At 38.0% G+C, this 26010-nt stretch overlaps 1 protein-coding gene across 7 annotated transcripts in view; it reads right to left on the reverse strand.

The window, feature by feature from the left end:
• Positions 1-26010, reverse strand: part of CEP112 (centrosomal protein 112) — a 183242-nt gene that overhangs the window by 37873 nt on the left and 119359 nt on the right. For 5 of the 7 annotated variants that reach the window (XM_068914096.1, XM_068914098.1, XM_068914095.1 and 2 more), the window contains 2 exons: positions 12705-12767; positions 8743-8892 (listed from right to left, as the gene is read on the reverse strand). In XM_068914096.1, the coding sequence (XP_068770197.1) occupies positions 8743-8892; positions 12705-12767 (213 nt within the window). The remainder of the gene's footprint in view (positions 1-8742; positions 8893-12704; positions 12768-26010) is intronic. The other 2 variants (XM_068914100.1, XM_068914097.1) reach the window with 1 other exon arrangement.

Raw genomic sequence — 26010 nt, forward strand, 5'->3', positions numbered from 1 at the left:
GACAACAACCTATATTAGCAAATACAGTTTTGCAAAAAATGTTTACACAAATTGTGTAGACATGCTGGAATAAGCCGACGGAATCTAGTGCTATTTCATCTCACTCCTGGGACCAGCCACACCACTAGAAAAATGTCGTAGGGAAATATATGTTGATAAGTAGAGCAGGTCCACATCCTCAATCTTTATTAGGCAAACCCTGTAACTTGTGTTACTGTGCCAGGCTCTAACGTCTTTACTCCAGAGTAATAAACGTTTGTGGACTACGGAAGGTTTGCTTTGAAGATGTCATTTGCTCCGGGAATCTTTTGTTGGTTGAATATATAGTTCACACATTTTGTGTTTCCACCTACACTGCTGGAGAAGCCCTGAAGTCAAGGCTGTTCCAGCGCGAGCGGGAGGAAGGCTGGGTTCCAGGAAGCTATTGGAGCCGGAACAAAGCACAACCCTTGGAAAGGCTACAGAGTCCCATGCACAGACTGTTTTACAGATGCCCTGTGTTTGGAGGACATTAGACACTTGTTTTTATCTTTCTCTCTCTGTTTTTTTTTTTTTTTTTTTTTCCGTTTTCCCCTATTAAAGTCCCACGATTTTGAACACAGGCTCTTCCTCCCAGGCCATCTGTCTCGTAACTTTGGGGTATCTCCTCAACTCTATCTTTCCAAATACAACTTTCTCCTCCTCATTAAAGTCCCTGTGCTCTTTCAGAAGGTAAAGTGTCTTTGATATGCAGCAGTACAGTAAACTGTCACCATCACAGCAGCCTTTAAAAAGCTAATTTCCATTTTCTTATATCAGAGTTAAAAACATTGTTTGCCCTTCTTTACTAGCTGTGTAGGCTTGTGTCAGTATTATTTAATAGTCATTAGTAGGCAGTTTTCTCTATATACTTCTAATACTTAGGATCCCATTCACTATTATGATTTTAGTTTTGTCAGTTAAAAGTAGCGAACTTTAGGGCTTGTCTTTAATTCCCTTTTGCCATTTTTCCAGTGCAAAATTACTGTAATGCAACTCATTAAGAGAAACTGCTGGATTAACTATATAAGATTTTATATTTAACTATATAGGATTTTATACTTTGTTTTGCATTTATGGAATCTTTAATTCTGTAATTTTGAGACTGGTGGCTGTAATGTGGTACCCCTACCAGGGCTACGAAAGACTAAAGAGGAAGTCATGCAGCAGAGTGCCTTCTGCAGGGAAAGCAAAACACTGAGAGCAACAACGATTATGTAGGAAAAAGTAAAAATACAGACTTTTAAACCTGCCGGATAAAACTGGTCTGCAGTTCAGAGACCAGGCAAGCACCAGTTCTAGTCTTTTATAAAACTTGTAAGTATGTTTTTGCTGTTGGCCATGGTAAGTTTTTCAATGTGTTGAGACATGAAAAGTCAAGAAAAATGCCAGAGTGCAAAGCTTGCTGCAGGAAAAAAAGATGACTCAATTCTTTGTCTCACAATGCATGTCAAAGATATTATAAAGTACTTACAGATGCTCAGCCACTCAGATTGCCTGACTGGCTAAACATCTGAAACCCTGTAATTTTGAAGTGAAGGTACTACGCTTCACACAATAAAATAATTTCTGTGGCAACAGAAAAGGAGATATGATCATGAAAAGGAGAGAGGACTTCTTAAAATCAGTTTTGGTTGCTGTTAATAATTGTGCTTAACAAACTAACGTTAACATGAAAGCAAGTTTATTTTTATTATCATTCATAATGAGTGTGTCAATACAGCCATTTAAAGATACCCATGTAATGGAATCAAGAGGACACAGCATGTGCAACAGCTAATAGGCTTGGGGCTAAACCCTCAATTTCTTTTATAGGGTGAATTTGGGTGAAGCTAGTATTCATACAAACAAAAACTGTGAAAAATAGGTACTTTAGAGTTTGGTCCCCACGTACAAGAGAATGTAAAACCATAAAAGCCTTGCAAATGTCATTTACCCACCCTTCAGGAATACATGGCTTTCTTTGCTGGTCAGACAAAATACAGGAAGCTATGAGCAAGATAACACGATTTGCCTGGTAAATTTTCATGACTATTTTACAATGCTAAAGTACAAAATCTTATACGTTGGTGCCTTCTAATTCCCCACCAATAAGGGACATTGCTGAGTTATTAGTATTACTATAGACTGAAGTCAAAGTTTACCATGGTAACGTTTAGCCACAAAAGCAAGTAGATGGACTTGAGATGCTTCTAGAGACTTCTGCGACACAGATAGCTGAGATCTTCAGTGACTGACCAAATTCAACATGTCCATGGCCAAAGACCCACTCCAAACAGTAAAACATGTTCCTACCAGATGTCGTATAAGACATGAGTCAGTGCCAACTTCAACAGTGAAATGTTGACCTCCTTTTTATAGGCTAGTGGTAGTTAACAAAAAAGTTCAACTAAATTAAAATAAAACTGACAAACAAAAATGTTTATAAATAATATGGATCTTACTGGCCCAATAACAGAAAAGTTCATCACGCAGATACTGAACAGCAGTCTAGAGTGTCTAGATTAACGCTATTACATCAGTGTATGCTGGAGAAGAGAGCAACTCAGGACTAACTTGACTAAAAAAAAAAAAATCTGTATCTTCATTTAGTTACACCAAGTCTTAGGTTTCAGTTTTTGGTTTATGCTAAGCTTTCAGGGTTTTTTTCTTAATTAGCACTCTCAGTGCTATCAGTGGTACGTGTTTACAGCCTTCTGAACAGCTAGTAATTATAGTCTTGCCCCTTTAAATACATACTACTTCAAAGAATGCTGAAAACGTAAACTTTTCCCTCCTTATTTGCCACATCTTGGAAACCTGTCAGCAGGCTTAACAAAAAGGTAAAGAACTGAACTGGAGGAAGAACCACCTTTCTCAAAAGGGTCTGGCAAGCCTGCAAGTTTCCTTGGTAGTTGTGACGCTAACCCTGGGCCATCTCCTGTCCAAAACCACTCCAACAATACAGTGCGATACAGTTTTAGTACTGTTTGGATCCTGAAACTGTTCTCCCGGGAAGCACTGATGCGATGACAAGCGACACACTGAGCTGGAGCTCAGGAGCGTGGAGATCATCTCCAGCTTTGCCACTGACCTTGCGCAAAGTCAAGGCTCTGTGCTCCAATATCCTGTAAGTAAGACTGTACCACAAATGCTCCTTTTCTCTACTCTTCATCAGGGCATTTTAGGCTGTACGCTCTCCGAAGCAGCACACCTCCCTAAGCTAACGCACTGAGAGCTAGCTTTGTTCGGGACTTTTAAGCCAACAAATTATTGTTATTTACCTACTAATAAAAATGACATTGACTACAGCAGAGTACAGTGGTGGCAGTGCAAAAGGTATTTTGAGGACAATAGACTAAATAGATCTGCAGGCGTACAGTAACTCAGTTAATGTTCCCATATCTCTGCCATGCTTTTTCTTTTAATACAAAATATTATTTGTCATTACAAGTGGAATTTGCTTATAAACATGGCTGATAATATAAGCGAAAGCAAAACTAGCTTGTTCACAACATTTTGAAAACATAGTTTTTTTGATATATTACATTTTAGAGAGGTTTGTAAATACCACCAGCGTGTTTTGACAACTATTTTCTGGAAACAAAGCTATCAGGTGCTCTTAAAGAAATATTCTGAATGCTTTAAACATCCCAAGGTTTAAAATAATTTGTTTTACTTTTAGCAGGAACCAAACATGAAAGAGTAAGGGAAGGGGGATTACGCAAATGAAAAAGAAAAGGCATGCAGCCAAGCATGCAACCCTGCCAGAGGATGATGCAAGCAATGCTGGAGCTGCGGGCTCCGCCGAGACTGGACTGCCGAGCGCTAAGCCCAAGAGACCATGCACCCTCTTTAGGGGGAAATTTGCCGGCACGGCATGCTGAAATATAGCAATATCAGTGTAACCCTCCATGTGGGAGCAGTGTTCCAGAATAAAAGGAAATAGAGCAGCCCACACAAGGACTTACTCTGGTAGAGTTATACTTGAGCAAGTATTTTGTTATTGTTGTATTGGGAAATTTCACAGTGTTGATGAGCCCTCAATCTAACCTTTGCAACTTTCTTGCTCCAAGATACAGCAGCATCTAAGAAATACACGATGACTGGGAATGTTCAATGTCCATGTTGGTCTACACAACTTTCAAATCTAAAGTTGTTCTCCCATGTTCTGTTATGGCTATAAAATACACTTTGGATTCCCATTTTTAAACATAACAAAGAAAAACCACTGTTTCAAAAGTTTTCTCACCAAGGGAAGCATTACTGTGTGACGTTCCTTCCTAGAAATCTTTTAAGTCCCATTTATTAACAGAATTAATCTGGTCATAATCTGGCTGACTCACAAAGTGTTGAAGTATGTCATCTTCAAATCATGTCTTGCTAATGAAATTTTGGTGTTAATTCAGGGGATGTAACAGAATCCTAGAATCTGTAATACGACATAAAACAAAGGGGATTCCTCTTGCAAAAAAAAAGCATTATTTTCTCCCTTTTCTGTTGTGTGTTTGTCACTGTGGGCTCTCCATCATCCACTTCTTTTCAGAATCTACTTTTTGATGTGGAGTCCCCACTCGATCATCAACTTCTACATTAAAACGCTCAGAAAAAGTTTTGCAGTTCTATAGCACTTTCAATCCAAGGAGCCCAAAGGATTTCATAAAAGATTAAGGCTGGAATTTCATAAATAGCCTTAAGATATCTCTACAATGCAATCAACTTTATGCTAGTGCTGAGTCCAGCCATGGGAATCCAGACTTAGTAACCCCTGCCCAAAAGCATCAGAAAAGCTAGGTAAATACTCTATTTGACTGTATGGAGCTCTGGGTTGTTGCGGCTAGATTGTTATCAGGATGCCACGCAGCTGGTTTAAATCTAGCTAGTTAAATTTAGCCTAGTTTACACCACACTTAAATCACTAACATAGCTTCTGCACAGACATTCTCAAGCCTTCAGCACCCAACACCCTTCCAAAAGATGCCTTCTGAAATGTCAGTCTAAAGCATCACAAATGGGTTAACAGGTACGGTGATTTAAGCAGCTGTGCCAAGTATCTGTAGGGTATTAATATAATTGTGCTCTCAACTTCTAATCCTAAGGTCTAAACCAAAGGGTCCTAATCTTTGAAGCCTAAGCACCTTACAGGAGAGGCACAGCACAGAGACCAGGTGAACGTTGCTGGATTTGCCCCATGCCAGCGTCTTTGTACTATGCTCCAAAAAGTGGAAGTTCTGGTAAGTTCGAAGCAAAGATATCTACAAGGCACTGAAGAGCGAACTGCGCTGATGGGATGGCTCCCAGTGCCAGCGTGGTCCTAACAGAGTCAAACTTCACAGCAGCAAAAAAGCAGTGACAGTAGTCAGGTAGTTGTTCAACACCTTGTCAGACCCCTTCTACTTAGATATTTGGTATTAGACACTGTACTACGATGGAATCAAAATAGTTACTTTGTAAGTCACAAGAAAGGAATTTGACAAGCAAAAACTGTATCTTGATTCTATGACTCTGACTGCACAACCCTCGATTTGGCCTTAGGCCAGACAATTCTCAGTGAAATGCAGAACGCCAAGTACTTTAGGCATTTGTCTCAAACTGACTCAAACTCAGGCCATCTGGAACCAAAAGGGGTTGCTTGGATTGTTTTTTCTGGTTGTCATAAAAAACAAAACATTCTTAATAGTTTCATTTATTTATTTTTCACTAATGCTTAAGATATGATTAAAAATCAAGATTACGGGGATAGATACAATTATGAAATAATAACAATTTAGAAGTTTTTAACTATAAAAGAGAGTCAGGAATTTGAGTTAATATCAAAATCATGTATTATGGCATCCACATCTGGATATCACTTTATTGACTAAACATGAAACTTCTCTGAGAGCCAGTTGGCTTCTGTAAAAATGTATTTCTGCCTTTGAAAGGAAATAGTAATTGGAAGGTCTCTTACAGGAAGTTACTCAATGCAATACAAAGGAAATAGCAATCTGTTCCTCAATGTTAATTTAAACCAATGTTATATTTAGCAATTTTTGACAACAGTCTTTTCGAAGGCTTATATTTCATTAAGCCTTCTCAAAAGCTTATATTAAGAATTGCTTTGTCTTTAGAATGTTTCTTTAATCACCTCTCCAGGTCTTCACCTTGCCCTGGGATAGACATCGTTACCCGTATCTCCAGGACATCTGGGATTCCATTTTCACCAAGAACAAATTTTTTGCCCCAGGCTAATAGAGAGCAAAGCATTTATGCACATGCTTGTCTACAAGTATGTGTGGTTCTTAAATACTAAGTGATCAATAATTAAAAACCTCTTTTTGCTTTTAGAAACACATGCAGCAGTTTTCCTTGCTAAAAATGTTCTGTTTAGAGATCTGTCTTTCAGTATATTTCCATTAATTCAGTGGTTTCAAAGGGAGATTTTCTAAAGCACAATATTAACGATACTAAACAAAGTTCAAGAACTCCAAGCATAATATCTCCTGGAACTTCTTTCCCAAGCTGACCGCGTCTTACAAAACACACTCGCAGCACAAGTTGCTAAAATCTTGCTGGGACACTGCTCAGAAACATTGTACAGAACTTCCCTTTCAATTTACATTTGTTTCATTATATTTTGAAGTTCAAAAACCTCAGAAAAACAGTGTTCAAAAACTGTTGTTACCAGCAACTGCATTACTTTCACTGAACGCAGTTTAGTTTAGTGAATCCATAAATTCAACAGTAGCACATGTATTAGGTCCCAAGAAAAACACTGGTAAACAGTCTGACAAAGGTTTTTCAAAGGTTTTTCAAATATGTAACTCAAGAAGATGTAATGCGTGATAACTGTTGAATATCAACTTATTTCTGACTACAGCAAAGACTATTCCACGGTCATAGGTTTCACTGGAGAGAGTCCAGCAGAGGGCTACGAAGATGATTAGGGACTGGAGCATCTCTCCTACGAAGAAAGGCTGAGACAGCTGGGCCTGTTTAGCCTGGAGAAGAGAAGACTGAGAGGAGATCTGATCAATGTGTACAAGTACCTGAAGGGAGGGTGTCAAGAGGAGGGGGCCAGACTCTTCTCAGTGGTGCCCAATGACAGGACAAGAGGCAACGGGCGCAAACTGAAACACAGGAAGGTCCGTCTGAATCTGAGGAAAAACTTCTTTCCTGTGAGGGTGACTGAGCACTGGAACAAGTTGCCCAGAGAGGCTGTGGAGTCTCCTTCCCTGGAGACATTCAAAACCTGCCTGGACAGGATCCTAGGCAATGTGCTTGAGATGACCCTGCTTGAGCAGGGGAGGTTGGACTACGTGATCTCCAGAGGTCCCTTCCAACCTTGGCCATTCTGTGATAGGTTTCTGTATACCTAAACAACCACTGGAAAGGTGGAGAACTATACCACTAGTACGCTTCCTTAAGTGGCCAAAAAATTCCCCTGTGCTCCTAAACAATGCAATTTAACCATGTTTTATCTGAAGATCCAGAGTTAATAAAAACTGCCTCTAGTGATTACATCTGGATAACGGATTATAACCAAGATTTATATGCTTATACCTTTGATAAAAAAGACTAAAGAATGATCAGAAAGAAAATTCTGCTCCTCAGTAAACACACACAAGTAAAGGTAGATGTTTTCCTTTAGCAAAAATAGCATTAAATGATTTAGGAAAAAAGGGAAAAGAACACTTTGCAGATAAGATAGTAATGTCAACCTAATTTCATTATGCAAATTATTCAAATATAAAGGACAATATTAACTGTACTGTAACTGAACATTAGCTAGTTCCAATACGTAAAAAAATCTCATAGTTTCTTTATAGCACAAAAAGGTATAAACTTGGAAGGAATTCCTTTTTTTCATACATTTCTAGATTTAACAACGCAATTCTTTGTTTTGCACTAGCAAACGTCTTTACTAAGAAAAAAGGAATTTCCTTCTTCTATACAACTTTTAATGAAGTGTTTTGGTCGTCAACCCTAACAGAGTACATGTTTTCAAAAGTCTTCTGTTGCTCTTTACTTCTCTTCTTTACTTCTCCGAAAAACATTTAGAAAACAAAAATTTTGCTTCCTTCTGCAAGCAGGATTCTCCGTAGCCTCTTTGAATCAAGGTGCCAAAGCAGCATGGAGCTCTTAAGTCTCCATGCATTCAAAACCAGCAGCTTCTTAAAGCTCTTAAAGGCCAGAGAATGCAGCTACGATAATAAAATACATAAAGGCATAAACAAAAAAAGTTACAGGGAATAAATACTGTATTCCATGCATATTTAGCAGAGACGTTGTGTACAGTCTCCAGTGGAACTTAAGAACCTACTTTGCTTCATTGTGGCCTTAAACATGAAAGTTGAGATCTCCTTGTGAAAACCGGACCAAAGTCAGTGGGATACTGCTGACTGGCAGTGCAACTCTAATATCCTATTTTTCACCTTTTCATCTAAGTATTTGAAGGCACTATATAAAGTGGCTGAAAATATGTTTAAAAAGCTGAGTTAACATTAAAAGACAGAGGAAGTTTCACAGATTTGACCGAAGTGAATGGATTAAGATTTGCCAAAAACCTAACTTTTTTATGCTGGCATGCAACCAGCTAGAGGAAAGACAGATTGAGTCATCAGAGACATCAAAGCCGAGGTCCAGCGACTGGAATTACTGAGGGCTGTGCGAACACGAATGATACCTGCATTCATCTGCCCGTTGCAGAACTTTTAATTACACTAAAACAGGTAGTAGCATCAGTGACTAAAATCCCCTGATTACCTTGATGGCTCTGTCATTATCTCTAATCAGCTGCTGCTTCTTATCTTCAAACTTTTGTACAACTTCCTGGAGCCGCTGCTCTGCAGCAAGCTGCTGCCGGCTGTTCTCCTCTGTCAGAGAGGAAATGGTTGTCTTAAGGTCAGCTGTGATCTAAAAAGAAAACAGCACGCTAAATCTCTCTTCAGTAAGTGGCATGTATTTTGCATGTTTTTACGCTTGGTACCAGGATGGAGTTGGCAAACTCTGCTGTGCAAACTAAATATTTTAAATTAACATATTACACACTAGCAAGCATGACATTCCACACAGAGCAAAGGGATATAGGAAGGCTGCGAATGGCAAAAACTGCTGAACACAAAATATTTGGAAGAGGTTTCCACTATAACATTCCAAAACATTTACTCATGAGAACAAAGCACATCTGTGATCTTCAAAATACAGGACGCTTCCAGTTTTCCACTGCAGTGAAATGACTATTGCAAATTTACATAGCAATTGTGGTATTCATTTTCTTAGCACAACACAGTATAGTTTGATACTGCAGAGAAGAGAAAGCTCACATTTACATACTTAGCTGAAATGTTAGCCTTGATAGCAAGATTTCTGAGCCATTGGAAGGAACGTATTCTGCTTAGCAATACAGCGGGGACCTGATTCAAGGGCTAGTGCCCTTAAACTAGACCTTTTACATGAGTTGCTCATGAGTTGCAACATGAGAGTTGAACTCTACTCATTTCACCTTTTTTATCTCTGAAGAAAGTCATAACTAAACCAGGTCCTTCAGGCATATTTATAGAATTTTATGCTGACATGTAAGCCATCACCTAGCAAAGCACTTAAACATGTGCTTAACGTTAGGTAGGAGGAGATACATACTGACTTTAAGGTTAAGTTGCTGTGGTAGGATAATATAGTCTAATGCTGAACACACTTAGGCATACAGGCAGTCTAGGGAGGGACTCCCAGGGCCCTCAGACCTGTATATTTGCAAGACCTCCTCACTGTTATAGAAACATTTAACTATACGGAGGTCACAGTTATTTAGGGGGAAAAAAAAAAACATTTTTAGGTAGGACTAACATTATATGAACTATTTGAAAAGCGAAGGTATTAGAATCACTGGGGAAGGGAAGAGGACTGACTAAAACTCTTTAGTGTAAATTGATTTCCCTATATTTCACTAGTCCTGAAAACCAGAAAGTAACATAGATTAGGAGTAAAGCCTGCAGGAAAACTTCCGTATTTCTTTAGTAAAAACAAACACATATTAAAAAAGATAATATAGCAACTGAAAGGAACGCTATCTGTTCCTAATGAGATCAATGAGCCAAAATTTAGAGATTATCTGAATAGGTGTAACTGTAGGGAAAATTCAGCTGTATCACCTGCTTTGCAATTTAGATCATTTACATGACACAATCTGCACAAATGAGGCTTTGCTGAGTGTGTAAAATGATGGTAACACATACAGTGCGAAAGTGTGAGAAAGTGATGGATCACATAAATTATACTCATTAAGATAAGAATGCAATTTGAACCTGTGCAAGCTTATACCACTTCATGTATATTCCATTTTGTCAGTTTTTTTTTTTTTTAAAGATAACAAAAATAAACCCATTAATATCACACACAGCTTTTACTGAATTAAGACCCCAGACTAGCACAGAAGTTCTGAAATGCCTTTAAGGAGATTTTAACATGCATCGATGGAGAAAGATCTGCTTGGTGCAGTACTTCTCAGAGAAAGAAACTGTTTACTTTGTATAAACTTCAGAGAAAATTTCTTGAAATATCTTCTCTGTGTGGGTGTTAAAAGTGAATGTTCCAAGAGGCCACAGAGTAAGATTAGACTGATGTTGTCAGCAACATGACCACAAAAAAGCTGCAAGTGACCTATTATTAATACTACGCTACAAAAAAATTATGTTCAAGTAACATTAGGGATTTGATTCAAACCCACAAAAGTAAAGAAATTCAGACTTCAGGGTGAAACTCCTTCATTGCGCCAAATAGCCATGACATACGATGCGAGCGTTGCGCCTGCCACCGAAAGCACAGATGAACGCCAGCTTGGGCCATTTGGTCCATCTCTCCTCAATAAAGAGGACAGTAAATTAGCTAGGGCAGTGGCTAGTTTAAAAAACATACACCTCTCAAAAATTTTCCATTTTCCACGGCCAATAATTTTCAGTCTGACAAAGTTTATTATGATACTCAGGTTACATGTTTATTACCTTGTATTGCATTACCTAGGTGTTCCCACTGCAACAGTTAAAGCAACTTGCCTGACTCCTTTGTTTACAAATTCAGAATTGCTTTGTTCCATCTGTCTTTAACAAATGGACCAAGACCCATTTTTGTTCTGACAGTAAACTACGTCTGGCATAGAGACGGACTTTTGATGAGCATCACTAGGCACGACAGCAGTATAAAATGACAGTGACAAAAAATAAAGTAGTTAGCAATGAAAATGCTTTCAGCCTCAAGGTCTGACATGCATTAAACATTACTTTTGGGATTTTACTAATTTTCTCCTATTCGGGTTCAGATGGCAAGGTAAAGAACAGGCTTATTTTTTATAATTTTTTAATTAAAAGAGAGGTTTAACAAAGGCTCTCAACAACCGACTGAGAAGGCACTGAGGAGAGCATTATCTTTCATGCACCACAGACTCAGGGAACCACTGAGATTGGAAGGGACCAGTTCGAAGCAGGGTCAGCTCGAGCAGATTGCTCAGGGCCGTGTCCAGTTGGGTTTGAATATCTCCAAGGATGGAGATTCCACAGCCTCGCTGTATGTAAGCAACTGCACCGAAAAAACATGTTAATTACTAGAAATATAATGCTAAAACTTATTTACCAATGGTTCTGATAAATGCAGTCTCAAAAAACGTACCATGAAAAATTTGATAGCCAATGAAGTTTCACTGGAATAAGTAAAGCCATAATTTTGGATAATTTTTACAGAGAATGAGATTCAAAGATATTTTTCCAAAGTTGAAATCAAGAGTTTTAAAATATTTTAAGTGTTTGCAAAACGGTAAATTTGGCAATTGCATTTCATTGTATCACTGATCACTGATCTACCTACTCTGGAGGCCTCTAAAATGTTCTTTATATAAAGTTTTAATTGATTTTAAGAGTGTCAAACTACTAATACTCCTGCTGAAAACACATGTTGCAAGTAAATGGGAGGTATTATGCTATGGTTATGAGGAATGAGAAGAATGACACCTCCACATAAAACCTTGTGGCAATTTTCTTATTATTAAAAGCTTAACTTCTGATTGCACCCCCATCATTTTTCACATTTCAGTACTACATGCCAATCAAAATGAAAGCTGAAATACTTAAAAAAAAAAAAAACCCTATCTTATCACTTTTAACCATAAACGTAAATTCAACCCACCTTTTCATCATTCATGTTCAAAAGACTACCCTACAGAGTGAAATCTCAAGTCATAAAACCCTGTCAGGCCACTGACATGCTTAAAAACGGTGTTGGGGGCTACGTAAAAGCTGTGTGACCATTCAGCAGAAACGCTGAATCGGCCAGGATCAGGGATAACCGTCGAAGCGGCGCAGGTGGGACCGCAGCCCGGCCACCAGCCGCGCGGCAAACCCCACCTCGCACTGCGCAACGCCTCCGGACTGGACAGGATGTACTGTTTCACACGGCCTGCATGCGGGGTCAGTTTTGCTCCTTTTCCCACTGACTGACACAGGTCTCAATCCTCTTCGGTTCTCAGCAGATGAAAAAGTGAACCATTTTTTCTAGTCATTTTAATTTTCTGTATTTTTTTAATGGTTAAAATCTGTAAGAAACATTGTATATTCGATCTGAGAAACGGTCACGGCTTCTCTTGCCCACCAAAAACTACGCTTAAGAGCAGAAGCAATTACGCTTGTCATTAAGTTTCCAAACCAAACGAGCCGGCGTGTGGTTGCTGCCTGGTTGCCTACCTGCGAGGATTTGGCCAGCTTCTGACTGTACTCCTTCTCAATCTGCTTCAGCCGGCCGCTTGCCTGAAAGACACGCACACACAAAAGGAAACCCGATTAGCGCAGATGAAGAACGTGTACAGACACTTTGCCACCGAGCCCTCTGCTTGGCACCTCATCTACATGCCTATCGCCGAGCAGCTGGGCTCCCCGCCAGTCCCAACGCCCTTCTGCGGCGGCCAAAAAACCACAAGGGCTTGCCTTTGATCTGGGGCCAACTATTCATCACTTAAAAGAGGGGAGAAATTGTACCTCTGCTGCCAATTATTAGAAAAACATAAAGACTTCTGTGGATTAAAAAAAAAAAAAAGAAAAGAGAGACAGAGCGAGAGAGAGTGCGTGTGAGTGTGAGAGTCGGGGGGAAAAACACATACACAAGTTTATCAGGGTGACTTCATTTCTAAATGAAGGAAAAAGGAATGAAAAAAAGTCCCAGGGGCCAGTCCAGGCTGGAAGGGTGCAACGCGACACGAATGACAGCATTTCACGTGTCGGCTGGCTGGCTGCAACCTCCTTTTGTCCAGTTCCACGTTCCTCCTTTTTGCAAGATTGCTGCTATTAAAGCAAAAATCAAACCCAACATGCTGCTGGACCAACTGCGTTCGCCTTGACTTACAGCTCTTTCCTTCTAATGTTTTTCATAACTCAAAGATAAGGAAAAAAATAAATGGAAAACAAGGCTGCTTTGTCATAGTGACATCTAATAAGCAAATGCATCTGTAGTTCTGGAAAAAAAATAGCTCTTAAGGTTTTTTTCCCCCCTCAAATACTATTTTTAATTTAAATTCAGGACACAATTCTGATTTGTATTTTTCTCCTCAAGTGCTGGTGAATCATACTGACAGACCTGCCTCAAAATGCTGTCCTCAGATGAACTGCTAAGCGGTCTCATGCTCTTGGGTCTAAAATTTGAGGACAGGTGCCTAAGAAAAATATTTGTCTCAGGGGACAGAATATTATGACGCTGAGTCCTGAAGCAAATTTAAGCTGATTAGGTTTTCAAAATCTATCTGATCCCATGCTAAAATCTTTGATCTGTCCTCCTCAGTTGTATGGAATAGCACCCAGCACACAAACACACATGCCTTCGAATGAGTTTAAAGTTGCAGACAGTGTTTGCAAAGCACCATTAGAAAGCATGATGGAACTAGGATCACCGCACACAATCCCTGCAGTTATATATGGTGCAGCTTAATATGTTATAGCCGGTTAAAAATAATCTTGAAGTTTACACGATACTGCAGTTTAAGAACTGGAATCCCTTCAAATTCCAAGATTAGGAAACATATGAAGGTGCCTGTATTTCATGTGTGTGTTCGTATCAAGAATTTTAAAAAAGTTAATGAAAACCAATTATTGAATATGTGCATAGTTTTCAAGTACATGTGTTTTTTTTACTGTAAGTAGAGATAATGGCACTAAATATTGCTTTAAAACAGCGTATACTAGAATTCTGGAGCACTAGATGAATTAAATTCCACTTTTCCTACATCTATCACTGAAAGTGAGCCACAGACTCTACAAGGGCATACTGACTGACTGCATAAATAAAAAAGGAGCAGCAACACAGAAGTATTTATGTCAGACAGCTCTGTGTGTGCTACATAGCTTTTTATACTCAGGCTGTCCCATATTAACACTATTCCCACTGTATTGTCATCTAGTTTCAGACTACTTTTTACCAGCACTGCTTATCATAATGTAACTGAAACTGCCAGTTCATCGTTAGGAAAAAGTAAAAAAATAAATTATAGTAATAGATTAAACTACTGTTACTCCAGAAAAGGAGAGAGACTACTTAGCAAGGCACTGTAAAGAAGATCACATTACAAGTGCTTTCACTCAACTTGCCTGGGGTAAAAGTCATCATCTTTCATAGAAGCAGCTTTATAACCTCTTGAACCCAAACAAGAAATCCCAATAAATAATAAAAACACACTCATAACTTTCATAAACAAATTAGAACTTGCTAATTCGCACTGAGGAGAACTAGGGCAACCTCTGCTAGACACGACAGAAGCGATCCAAAAGAACGATATGCTGAATTTCAACGTTTTATTCCTAACTGAAGGTAAGCTTAAAGTATATTCTATGAGTCTATTTAAAGGCAATGACAGCATTTTATTTTATAATGCCTTTAACAAATCACATTTAGCAAAATATTTATAAGTTGTTTCCAAGCCAAACTCCAAACTATTGCATTTACATGCAGTCCCAAACATCCCTATTGGAAGGATCTGATTTGTAGACGTACCGAGGTTCCAAAGCATCTCCTGGAGATAGCAAATACCTATTTAAACTGGCCATCTAGAAGTGGGTATCTAAACCTGTGGCGCTAAAAACTGTGGACATCTCCTGACTTGGCCTTTTCTCTTTAGACCAACAACACTGTGCAGGTCTTGCATCAGCATGAAGTGCATAGAGCGCACTCGTGACGCTTGGCTGAAGGCAACTTCTACAAGTTATATTATGGTGGTCAGCCAGAACGTTCTCATTCACGCTAAAGCACAGGACCTCTTTTCCATTATCTTCTTTTACCGCAGAAATACAAAACTTTTCTCTTCTCAAAACCTGCAATTCAACTAATGTAACACCTCTTCACTGTAGGCTGTTGCTTTGCAGCTTAGGGAGGCATAAATCTACTCCCCTGGGGCACACAGAGCATTGCTACACAAAAAAAGCCTTTTTCTTTAGTTCTTTTTGTAAGGAAAGACTTACTGCAAACCAAATACGCATAGCAGCATACAGTGAACATAGCTGAGGATTTATACTACATCCATCTTGACAAATGAGAAGGTTAAAACCAGACTGGTGTACACAAGCATCACTTTCCTGGCTTCTTTCACAACCAGGTGAAACTTTAATGACAGGCAGCTCATATCATACATTGTATGAAGCACAAGTTTCTTCTGTATTACTTTGAAGGCATTCCCTCACTTTCAGGCTACATGCTATTTCCGAAACAATAATGAATGAGAATCCAACTGGAAGGTGAACATTTTGGAGGGTCAGACAGTACTCATTAAAGTCTAACTCTTTTTATAGCAAAGGGCAGCACTGCAAATGCAGTTAATGGTCTTAAACTAGTTTTCCGTGTGCTGTAGGTAGCTGTGGAAACTCACACTTGGCAAAAACTTGTCAGAAGTATCAGTTGCAATATCCATTTTTATAATAAAAAAGGTTTAAATTGGATAAGCCACAGAGGAATCCCACTGAATCAAAAAATTAACTTCTGTTTAGTTTCACACAGTTAATACATATTTTAGCTAAAATTATCTGATTATGACAATTTTACATACAGTTATTTTATTAGAGTGACAACTTCTGCATTAAAAAGGAGATTATGTCCTTGTTACAGTTAATTGGTTTTAAAAAGCAGCGACGATTCTATAACACGCCTGAAAGCATCACGTTGTGGTTGCTGAGCAAAACTACACTGACTTCAATAAAACATTTCGTGTAAAAATTAAAACGGTATTAGCACTAAAGATGTGATATCTGGACTAGTGGATGCTGCTCTAACACAATCTGATTTTCATTTTTCCCTTTAATGAAACAGAACACTATTACTAAGAATAAAGTAGCAAAAAGGATCTATCACAATGGGACCACACTCCAAAAAAACATACCACGTTATGCCCGAATTACAAAGTTTCATGTCCTATTTTTAAGGTATACGACATAAGGTACAATTAGAAGATGACATACACACACACACACATATATACATATATTTTTTTTTGTAATGGAGAGTATGCCACAATGACATCTTTCCAATTGCGTAGGACTTAATTCGGCAAAAAAATCCACAGTCAGGCCCACACTGATGTCTTTCATTGACATCAGTGAAGGACATGCAGCATACCTGCTCTTTTTTGAGCATCTTGAACGTTTATCAAAATGCAGCTGCTAATCTTAGCGTATGAATCAGTGCAAATCTCTCAGCTTTGGAACGGTAATTCTCAATATGATTTTAATTATGCTACAAAATTAATATGAAAACTAACTCTGCAACCCAAATACAGATAGATCTATGATATTTAAGGAGGCATGCTGAAATCCTGTTCTTCCATATGTGAATCAGTTTGGTGATTGATTTCAGTGGCATTTTAACTTGATTGCAATCTCACCAATACAGATGACTCACAAGCATTACTCTCATATACACCCATACTCACTAACAGAGAAGCTCATTTAAGAAATCTGTTTAGGGTACTAGCCATGAAATAATCATTTTTCAAAATGCCTACGACTAGCTACATCATGGCCATACATAAGCTGATTCTCCATAATTAGTTAGATAAAAGTCTAAGCAAACTTAAAAAAAAAAAAAAAAGAAAAAAGTAAAAAAAAAAAAATCAAAGGGTGGGGGAAGGAGAAGAAAGAAAACTTGCTCCAGGGAAGAAGCAACTGTTCTCTGATGTGCAGCAAAGAATTTAACATCAAAGAACTAATGTAAATGGGGCCCATTTACCTTAAAAAACAACACACCACTCCACATTCTGGTATATTTCTATTTAAGTTTGACAGCATTATGCTTTGTACCAAAATTCAAGATTGTGTAATTTGACAGATGTCAAAAGAAAATGACCTTAAGAATGGCTAACTGTAGCAATTTTTGTTATTATGTTAAAACACTCTGTACAGTATCTGTTTAAACTTAGAGATTAACAGATCACCTTTTAAGTTCATCTGATTGTACAAAAATTTCATTTCAACCTCAAAGCCTGAAACGTATGTTTTCCTTACATGCCTCTAATAATGATAGTAGAGGAGTTTCTACTACCAACACCCTCTTTCTTTCTACTGCTCTCTCCACCAATCAGATAACATATGGAAAGCTGAATTTCTGTGTAAAAGTGAAAATAGCACACCAAATCAAATATGTAATTTGAGCCACCAAAAGACTATTAAAAATTGTTCAATACCCAAAATGATGTTAACAGAATAATTAGTCAAGTACCAAATGACTTCAAGGGCTTTGAAAATGAATGACAGAAATCCCAGTCTGTCATACCCACAAATCCTATTAATATTCTACTTTACATTCCACTTTTGTAGGTCTATAAATCCTTTTTTTTTTAACATACATCTTTAGGGGGAAAAAATTCATTCATGTGCTAAGCATTTTTCATTGGAAAAAAACCAAGAATGAATAGAAACGAATTTGACAACCTACCTGTATGAAGAATTGCCTTTCTGTAGTATATTACAATTCTGTGCTTAATGGGAGCCTACCGAAAAACTGCTAGAACAATTTGTGCCTTATTTCCAGGCCTTTTTTGTCTAAAGAAATTATTTGAGACAATTGAGTATTTCTAATCATTCTGAAAATTATTAGAATTCTTAAATGATTAAATATTGCCATTTAACTCTTTCAATAACTCCAACTGCACGTGATATCTGATGACAAAGTTACACAATCCTTACACTAGTACGTAATTATTAGCTTCACCTCAGTGGAATTACTGAATATCTTCATGATCTTCTACTTACTTCTAAAACACCGTAGAACAAAGGAAAATGGAGGGGGAACTCCCTTCTTCGGTGCGAGATGCACATATATGATTCAAAACATTACCTTCCAATGACATTAATTGTGGAGTATAGGTTTCCAAGAAGTTAATTGCCCAGCTTCACCAATACTGACTTATATTCAATGCTGGAAAGAGTCAAGCATCTTATCGAAAAACAACTGCATGATTTGACCGAAAATACAAACAGTTTTAGATACAATAATTTTTTCCTATGAGACTAATTTTGCAACTCGCGACCAAAAAAATAGAAGGAAACAGTACCAAAGAGGTGACACTGATCCATGATTCGACTCAGTTAAAGGCTACTTAACATAAGCTTTAAAATATACACTTCTATCAGGAAGTCAGAGACCCATTCGTTTCATCATTTCATTTCGACTACGTTCATGCTCCTTGATTTTTGCCAAGGAGAGACTATACAGACCCCTGGAAGGACTAGAAAGAGACTAGACTGTGATTTTCATTTTTTAGATTCTCTGTGGCCGTTTTAACTTGAATTTTGTAGCAATAACAAACATTAGGAAGATAATCATTAAAAAACCCTAGGTACGTATCATTTGGAGAGAAAATCTTTTTTAAACAAAATGAAAACTGAGGACCAAAGGACAGACTTGGTATTAGGAAGTTACATCACTAGATGAGAACCCAACCACAATTAAGTTTCTACATTTGGAAAGGCAAACATACAAAAATCAAACAAAATCCCCCAGCAAATCTATGAACTGAAGTAATCTGTGTTCCTTAGCAAGATTATGCCGGATTACTTTTCATAGTTTTAAATACAACAAAGCTTCCAAAAAAGGACACTACAACTTCATGGAGCCAGAAAGCATTACCGTACCAACGCCTAACTACGTACGAGTCCAGCAAAGTCCCAGTTAAAAAGAGAATGGAATATATTGCTCAATCATGAAAGCAATTAGAAACATAAAGAAGACATTGGGAGACGGCTCACATTCTCAACGTTTAATTATTTATCTGTTCTCTGTTCTGCAGCTGTAGGTCAGAATTAACTCCTCTGAACTAAATACAGGAGAACTCTTTCAGGGATTTGTACCTTATTCACTTTCAACCAAACACCTAAATTCATTTCAAATTCACACAGGAACTGCAACAGTTTCACCTAAATCAGATTTTCTACAAGTTAAACACCCCTCCTACACTCAGATGTGATTGTGAAACTACTTTGATCTCTATTCCCAAATTTATTGCTCTGTGTAATCCATGACAAAATATAATGTGATTTACTGTATCTCTATATGACAGCCCAGCAGCTGACAGAACTTAGTAATTTAGCATAAGAAAAAAAACCTTCTGGCACCAAAATATACAAATCATAATTGAGGCACTTTAGTATCACATTACAATGAAGCATATGCAGACTGATCATAAGAACTTCAAAACAATTATAATTCTTTCTCACCCATTTAACGAAGGTAGGTTTTATTCCATGACATGTTCTGCAGCTGTAAGCAAGCCATTCTGGAACACTTTTGTTTTTTCACATTAAAGGCTCTGAAGGACTAATAACATCATTTTACCTATTTCCCAAACACTCCTTCCCCTCCAAAAAGAAAAAGAAAAGAAAAAGAAAAGGAAAAGAAAAAAAAGGAGCCACCTGCAACATTTCTGTATTATAAAGATATGAAGTAACTGCAAATAAATGTAAATAATGACTTCAAATTATGCCTAAATTTAAATGTGCAGCAAAGATGTCTTCTATTAGTTTGTGGTATGAATAAACAAACATTTTTTCTAAAATAAAACTATAGGGAAAAAAGTTAGACTTCCAAAGGAAGAGTGACGTCAGCAGAGATACCATAGACATACTCCACAGAAGGATTTTGCTTTGCTTGAGCTCTCAGCTGTGGAGGACTTGTGAAAGTCATTGTGCAAGCAAAGCATTACCAAAGACACTTGCAAGAAGGGTAAGAGCATGGATCTCTTGGCATAGGATGCAGGAGAAATTTCCACTCGGTATTTACTAATTCCAGGTAATAAACACAAGTTACAGTTGTCACGACTACAAGACAGTCGATTATCTCCAGCCTGGCTGCATAAATGAAACCACAGAGCGAAACCAGCAGTGACCGCTGCAGGTGCAGCGTTGCAGCAACGAGGCATCACTTACTGGATCCGGTCTTTCAACTCTTCCAAGGCACCCAGACCAGATGGTATTCCTTCAGTAATTCGGAAAGAATTTAAGAATAAACTATTAAAAAAAAAAAAAAAAAAGTACGTTGACACTGCAATCAGCTACTACACTACAGAAAAGCCAACATTTTTCCTAATGTTATAAAGAAACTAACATACCCTGAGAAGAAAAGATAAATAAAATAGGTAAATCAGATGAATAACAGTTAACAAAATGACAAAAATAGTGATAATCCCTGCCTAGTCCCTTTAGGAACTGTTTATGGACATGCTGTACAAAAAATTGTTTAATTCTTTTTTGAACCTGCTGGTACCACAGGCCTCCACAACCTCCAAAGGAAACAAATGCAAGAAGTTCACTATCTGCTGTGTAAGGAAGTGCCTTCTTCACCAGTTTCAAAACAATCTCCTATTAGTTCCAGCAACCACCCTCCAGTTCTTGTACCAGTAAATACCAGTCCTGCTTTCACCTTATCCACTACCTTCACGATTTTGTAAGCCTTGATCTTATGAATATCTAATAAAGACTGCAATCTGGCGCTGTCTCACTAAATTCGACAAGCATGAAAGTTACAGAAGTAAGTAAAAGCAGAGTTCCCTGGTGATGTGGAACAGATTTCACACGTATACCCTAAATAAGAAATGGTGTTTGAAACATAGTTAGTAAAAAACACAGGAGACAAAAGAAACTGTGAATATCTGTTAGCATAAAGTATCTCATGTGAATGCAAATAAGATGCTGCCTGATCTCATCTTCATCAAATCATTAATGAAGATGTTACACAGCAAGTCTAATTTTCATGGGTGCGTATATTTTTCTACAGTGACATTTATATCAATTACTCTCGGTTACGTCCTGAGCCAGGTTTATATAAACAATTGATGGGCAGAAAAGTTTTCTGTTTGCTTTCTGAGGTTGTTTTTCTTTTCTCTCTCCCTCTCTCTCTTTTTTTTTTTTTTTAAGGGAGGTAGAAGTGTAGTAACTGTGTGTGTGAATAACTGAGACTATTGCTTTGAAGCATCCCCAGGAGGGAGATGGACATAAATTTTGTTTAGTCTCATTTCACTGAAATATCTCAGAGATTATTCTACAATTTCTTTTTTCATGTTTGGCTCTGTTGAGTGAAGACTCCTCCAAATAGCTCCCCTATGGGATGATGCAATTCCTGTGACTGTGTTCCCGGTCCATTATCATCTTTCTTTCTCTTTTCTTTTCTTTGGGAGGAAAAGTGAGCAGGGCAAAAGGGGACACACTAGAGGGGGAAATTCGTTTTCCTCCTCATCTGTGAGCAAAATTTTATTGCAAGAGTTGCTGTCTTTTGTCCTTTGTAAAAGCACTATAAAGATGGATTAAATATTCGGCACTTCCTGTGCCAACAGACTTTGTTACATAGATCCTTTTCCTTTTTGAAATACATTTCCTTTTTTCTTGGTCTTTTAGGTTTTTGGCAGAGTTTCTCCTTCAAAGCCTAAACAGCATGATCATTTTAAGTAATATTAGTTGATGGATCACTAACGCAATGTGTTAGAATTGCTCAAAAGCCAAATGTAAGCAAATATATACAGACTCTGTAACAGAATTATAACAAAACAATTACTATTCTGGAACAGTGGAGCAGAGGTCCTTTAACAAGCAAAATAGCTGTCAGATAATAGTGAAAAACAGTTAAGAGATTAGGGGAATATCCAACTCCTCTTGGTAAGGATTAGAAACTCTTTAGATTATTCATAGCTATGAAACAAACAGAAGAGCTATAGACATAGCTACAGACAAACAGAACAGGCCTAAGCAAAAGTATCTATACAATGCACAGACATTTTAAAATTTCAGCCTCAGAAATGGCACATATCTGAAAACTGGGGGAGATCTTGAATGCTTCAGCCAGGATAAAAACATAAATCTACATTATAATTAGATACCTATTTAATGATATCATTATACTCAGGAAGTATACACATACATATTTCACGGTTGACCCGTTTGCCCCCATGTAAATAACCAGGGTATCACTGCAAAGAGTGCAAAAATAGTTCATCTGAGTGCTCATATAAACAAAGCTATCCATATTATGGCTATTAGTGTTCAAGTTAATGAAGTGAAAGGTGTCAGTCAGATCAAAGACTCCATTCTGCTAAAAAGCCTAAGTAGGAACCTACAGAGTTGCTACAGAGACCTCTAGGTGCCAGGTACGAAGATGGAACCATTTTTGGTCGTTAATGAAACATACAGTTGGCAGAAAACAACAGCTAGAGAGATTGCATGCAACAGTAAGTTAATGCAAAGCACGCAATGGAGAATGCTTATTCTTTATGAGCAGAAGCAACGCAACTACTTAGAAGAAACTGAATACTTTCCACAGAGTATCTCTTGAAGTATCTCTTGAATCTCTGAAGATGCCATATTCTTTCCTTCCAACTTCTATTTCTCCGCTAGTGCTGAACAAGATATCATCTGTGTGAGTATTGACAATAGTGCCAGCATAGATACTGTGAATTAAAGATATTTCTACACCAGCAACAGGGAAGCATGCCCAATGAGTATATCCAGCTGGATTGCATCCTCTGACTGCGCTTGCTAGTTAATGAGGCTGCGTCACAAAGCTTGACAATGAAGCAAGGATGGAAATTGTCTGTAGGGCATGTTTTCCGTACCTTATCTGCAAACCATACATGAGTAGAAATTAAGCATTAAGTTGCAGGATACCATCTGCAGAACTTGTGAAAAAGAACCTTGTTACAGAAACACCATATTACAAAATAATTGCAATAAAATAATTATTGTTAATTAGGCAATTGGTCACTTACAGAGTATAGCACTTTAACCGATTTAGAGTCTATCAAATTTTCACCTTAACTTTGAATTTTCTAGGCATTTTGCTTGTATGTGGAACTCCTAACAGATGTAGGTGCAGTGGTTTTAACAACCATGGACTACAAAACATTGTACCTGCCAAATTTTGTTTAAAATAACAGAAATGTTAGAGCATAGCTAACTGCTATATCATTGAAATCTACATGCGCAATTTGCACCACTCTGGCCAGGTTGCACACCGCCTTGGATTCCCATCACTCCAAGGTGAACTGTTTCACAAGGCTATGGAAATCAGAAGAATTGCAGCCTAACAACTAAATGTTTGGCCCCCCTCTTTTTGACTACAATTTCATCCTGTAAGCAAATATGCGTGTTAAGTACAGTCAACACATAAAAATGTAAATTACTTCTCCACAAGAAAAGCAGTACTGAAAAAGAATTAGATGTTCTTGGAACCCGCAGAAAGATTTAACAGGATGAGTCAAAAATCTCTATTTAAATGTAGAAAAGTCATCAATAAGAAAGCTAAATGTTGCAAGTTATTCAGATAGAGAAAAATCCGTTTTCCTCCACTCCAATGTACTCCTGTACACTGCTCAAAGGCAGAGCTTTTTTATGAGCTATCTGCAGGGCTCCAAGGTTGCTTCCTGCAAGCGTCGTTAGCATGTCTACTGATCTGCGAGGGTCGTGCTTTCTGAATGCTCATTTTCTTTGCCAGGAAAATACCACAGATGAACGTTACAAACAGTTACGTTAGCCAAGCTTCACATCTGCACACACTTGAAAACGCAGTTTGTCTCATTTCTTTTAGTAATTTCTGGCAAATCTGAAAATATGCATAAGCTTTGTGCAGTATGCCACACCTGGCTGATTAGCACTCACGCCGTAAGTGCCGCTGATGCAACCTATAACACACCTGTCACCCTGTTGTGGAGCCTAAATACTGTAGTGTGCATAATACGTTCATTTCTTAAACAGTGTGTTTCATTTCATCATAATGAGGTACAACCTGGAATAAAAAGTTACCGTCATATCAGAAAACACTATAATCGCTTGATACAAAGAACGGTAAGCAACTTAAATCTATGAAAGCTTTAGAAGGAAATCAAAATCCCTATGATTGAATGCGATTGTTCCTCTGAAATGATATTTAAGACTCCTTAATATAAAACAAATAATCCAGAAAATTTTTCAAGTCATTTTTGTGTTAGAGATTGATAACAGATATGATGAAAGTACTGAAGTCATAAGAACATGATAAGTACTGTTTCATATTCTCCATGCTACAGCCTTAAGGTTTTTGTCTGATGTGTGTCCAGCACGGCTTCTCTGACCACAAGGCTATTAACATTTGTTGTCCTTAACTGTTAAGGTGGTTGTGTGCTCTAATCCAGCTGCCACCATACATCATGCTAGGTGAGCAGTAATGTGATCATGGGTGATCAGGTGATGGCATCTGATCTAGCCAAAAGCAAGGCTGAAGATGCAAGTCTCTCACAAGACTGGTAACACTGGCCAAGTACAGAAAAAATTAGAAGCGGGGAGCAGGCAAGGGTGCACCCTGTCTCCAGAGACCGTGCGAGCAGGAGCTCAGGGCATGAGCTGGGTCTGACCCAGGTCTGCTGGGTGCTGCTTCCAGGTCAGGAGAGCCCCTTCTTCCCCTCCGCCAGCACAAAGACATCTCAGAGTCACCAGCAACTTGCCTGCAAAAGGTCCTATGCTAGTCATAACAATGTATTTTGGTCAGCTGTAGCTCACTTTCAAAGAAGCAAAGTTTAAGTGAAAATAATGCCTGTGACAGAGGAGGTCACTGGAAAATTATGGACTTTTCCCTTTATTATTGTTTCCACAACAACAACTGACATGTTTATTTTTCCTATAGTGTGGGTTACACGGTGTCATTTGGCAACCTGCTAAACACTTTCCCATTTATCATTCCCTACTGATTGCAGGATGCAATAACTGTCAAGAGATGTATGCTTTTAGAATCACAGGTTCAAAAACATTACTGCACTACTTTTATTGAGTAACCCCCTGGCATTACATACTGTAATCACAAAGAGAATGAATCAGATAAAATGGTAGGACAATAATCAATGTGCTGTCCTAAAAGCTGAAAACATACAAGATTAAGCAACAGAAAAATAAAGATCTCAGTAAAATAGATTATGTTTATTGGCTTTCTTAGTCAGTTCTACATTTATATAAATATGTTCATGATCAAGTATAGAATTGACATGAAGAAATGGACAAACTAAAGAAATGCTGAAGTCTTGTGTGAAGAGTCAAAGAAATTCGCAATATACTTAAAAAAGAGCAAAAGTGTCAGCTCAGCTTCTGCCCACAAAGCCCCCATGATTTATAGCAGAGCATCCCCACCCGTTCATGCTCAAGAGCACTTCCAATGCAACTCGTTCCCTTAATCTCTTCCCCCCACTCTCCTCCCTCCCATCCCCACTGCAGCAGGGTTACAGGGAGGGAAAACTGCCAGGATCCTGCATCTCCTTCTATTAATTCTTATTTCAATTTTTCAAAAGTTTTAGCCAATTTTGTCAATGTTCAAGTAAACAGCAATCCATAATTGCATGAAGCAATACACACAGGAATCAATGCTACTCAAAAAAAAAAAACAGGCCACAGAGGAATAAGATCCATCATTTGGGAACAGATTGACCTTCAGAAAATATGGAAAGTCATATGATTACAGCTAAACACCAAAATTCAGCTTCCCGTTAGATTTTTAAGCAATCCTTACTGAGGTGGC

Source organism: Struthio camelus, chromosome 19 (assembly GCF_040807025.1).
Source record: "Struthio camelus isolate bStrCam1 chromosome 19, bStrCam1.hap1, whole genome shotgun sequence".
Classification (NCBI taxonomy): Eukaryota; Metazoa; Chordata; class Aves; order Struthioniformes; family Struthionidae; genus Struthio; species Struthio camelus.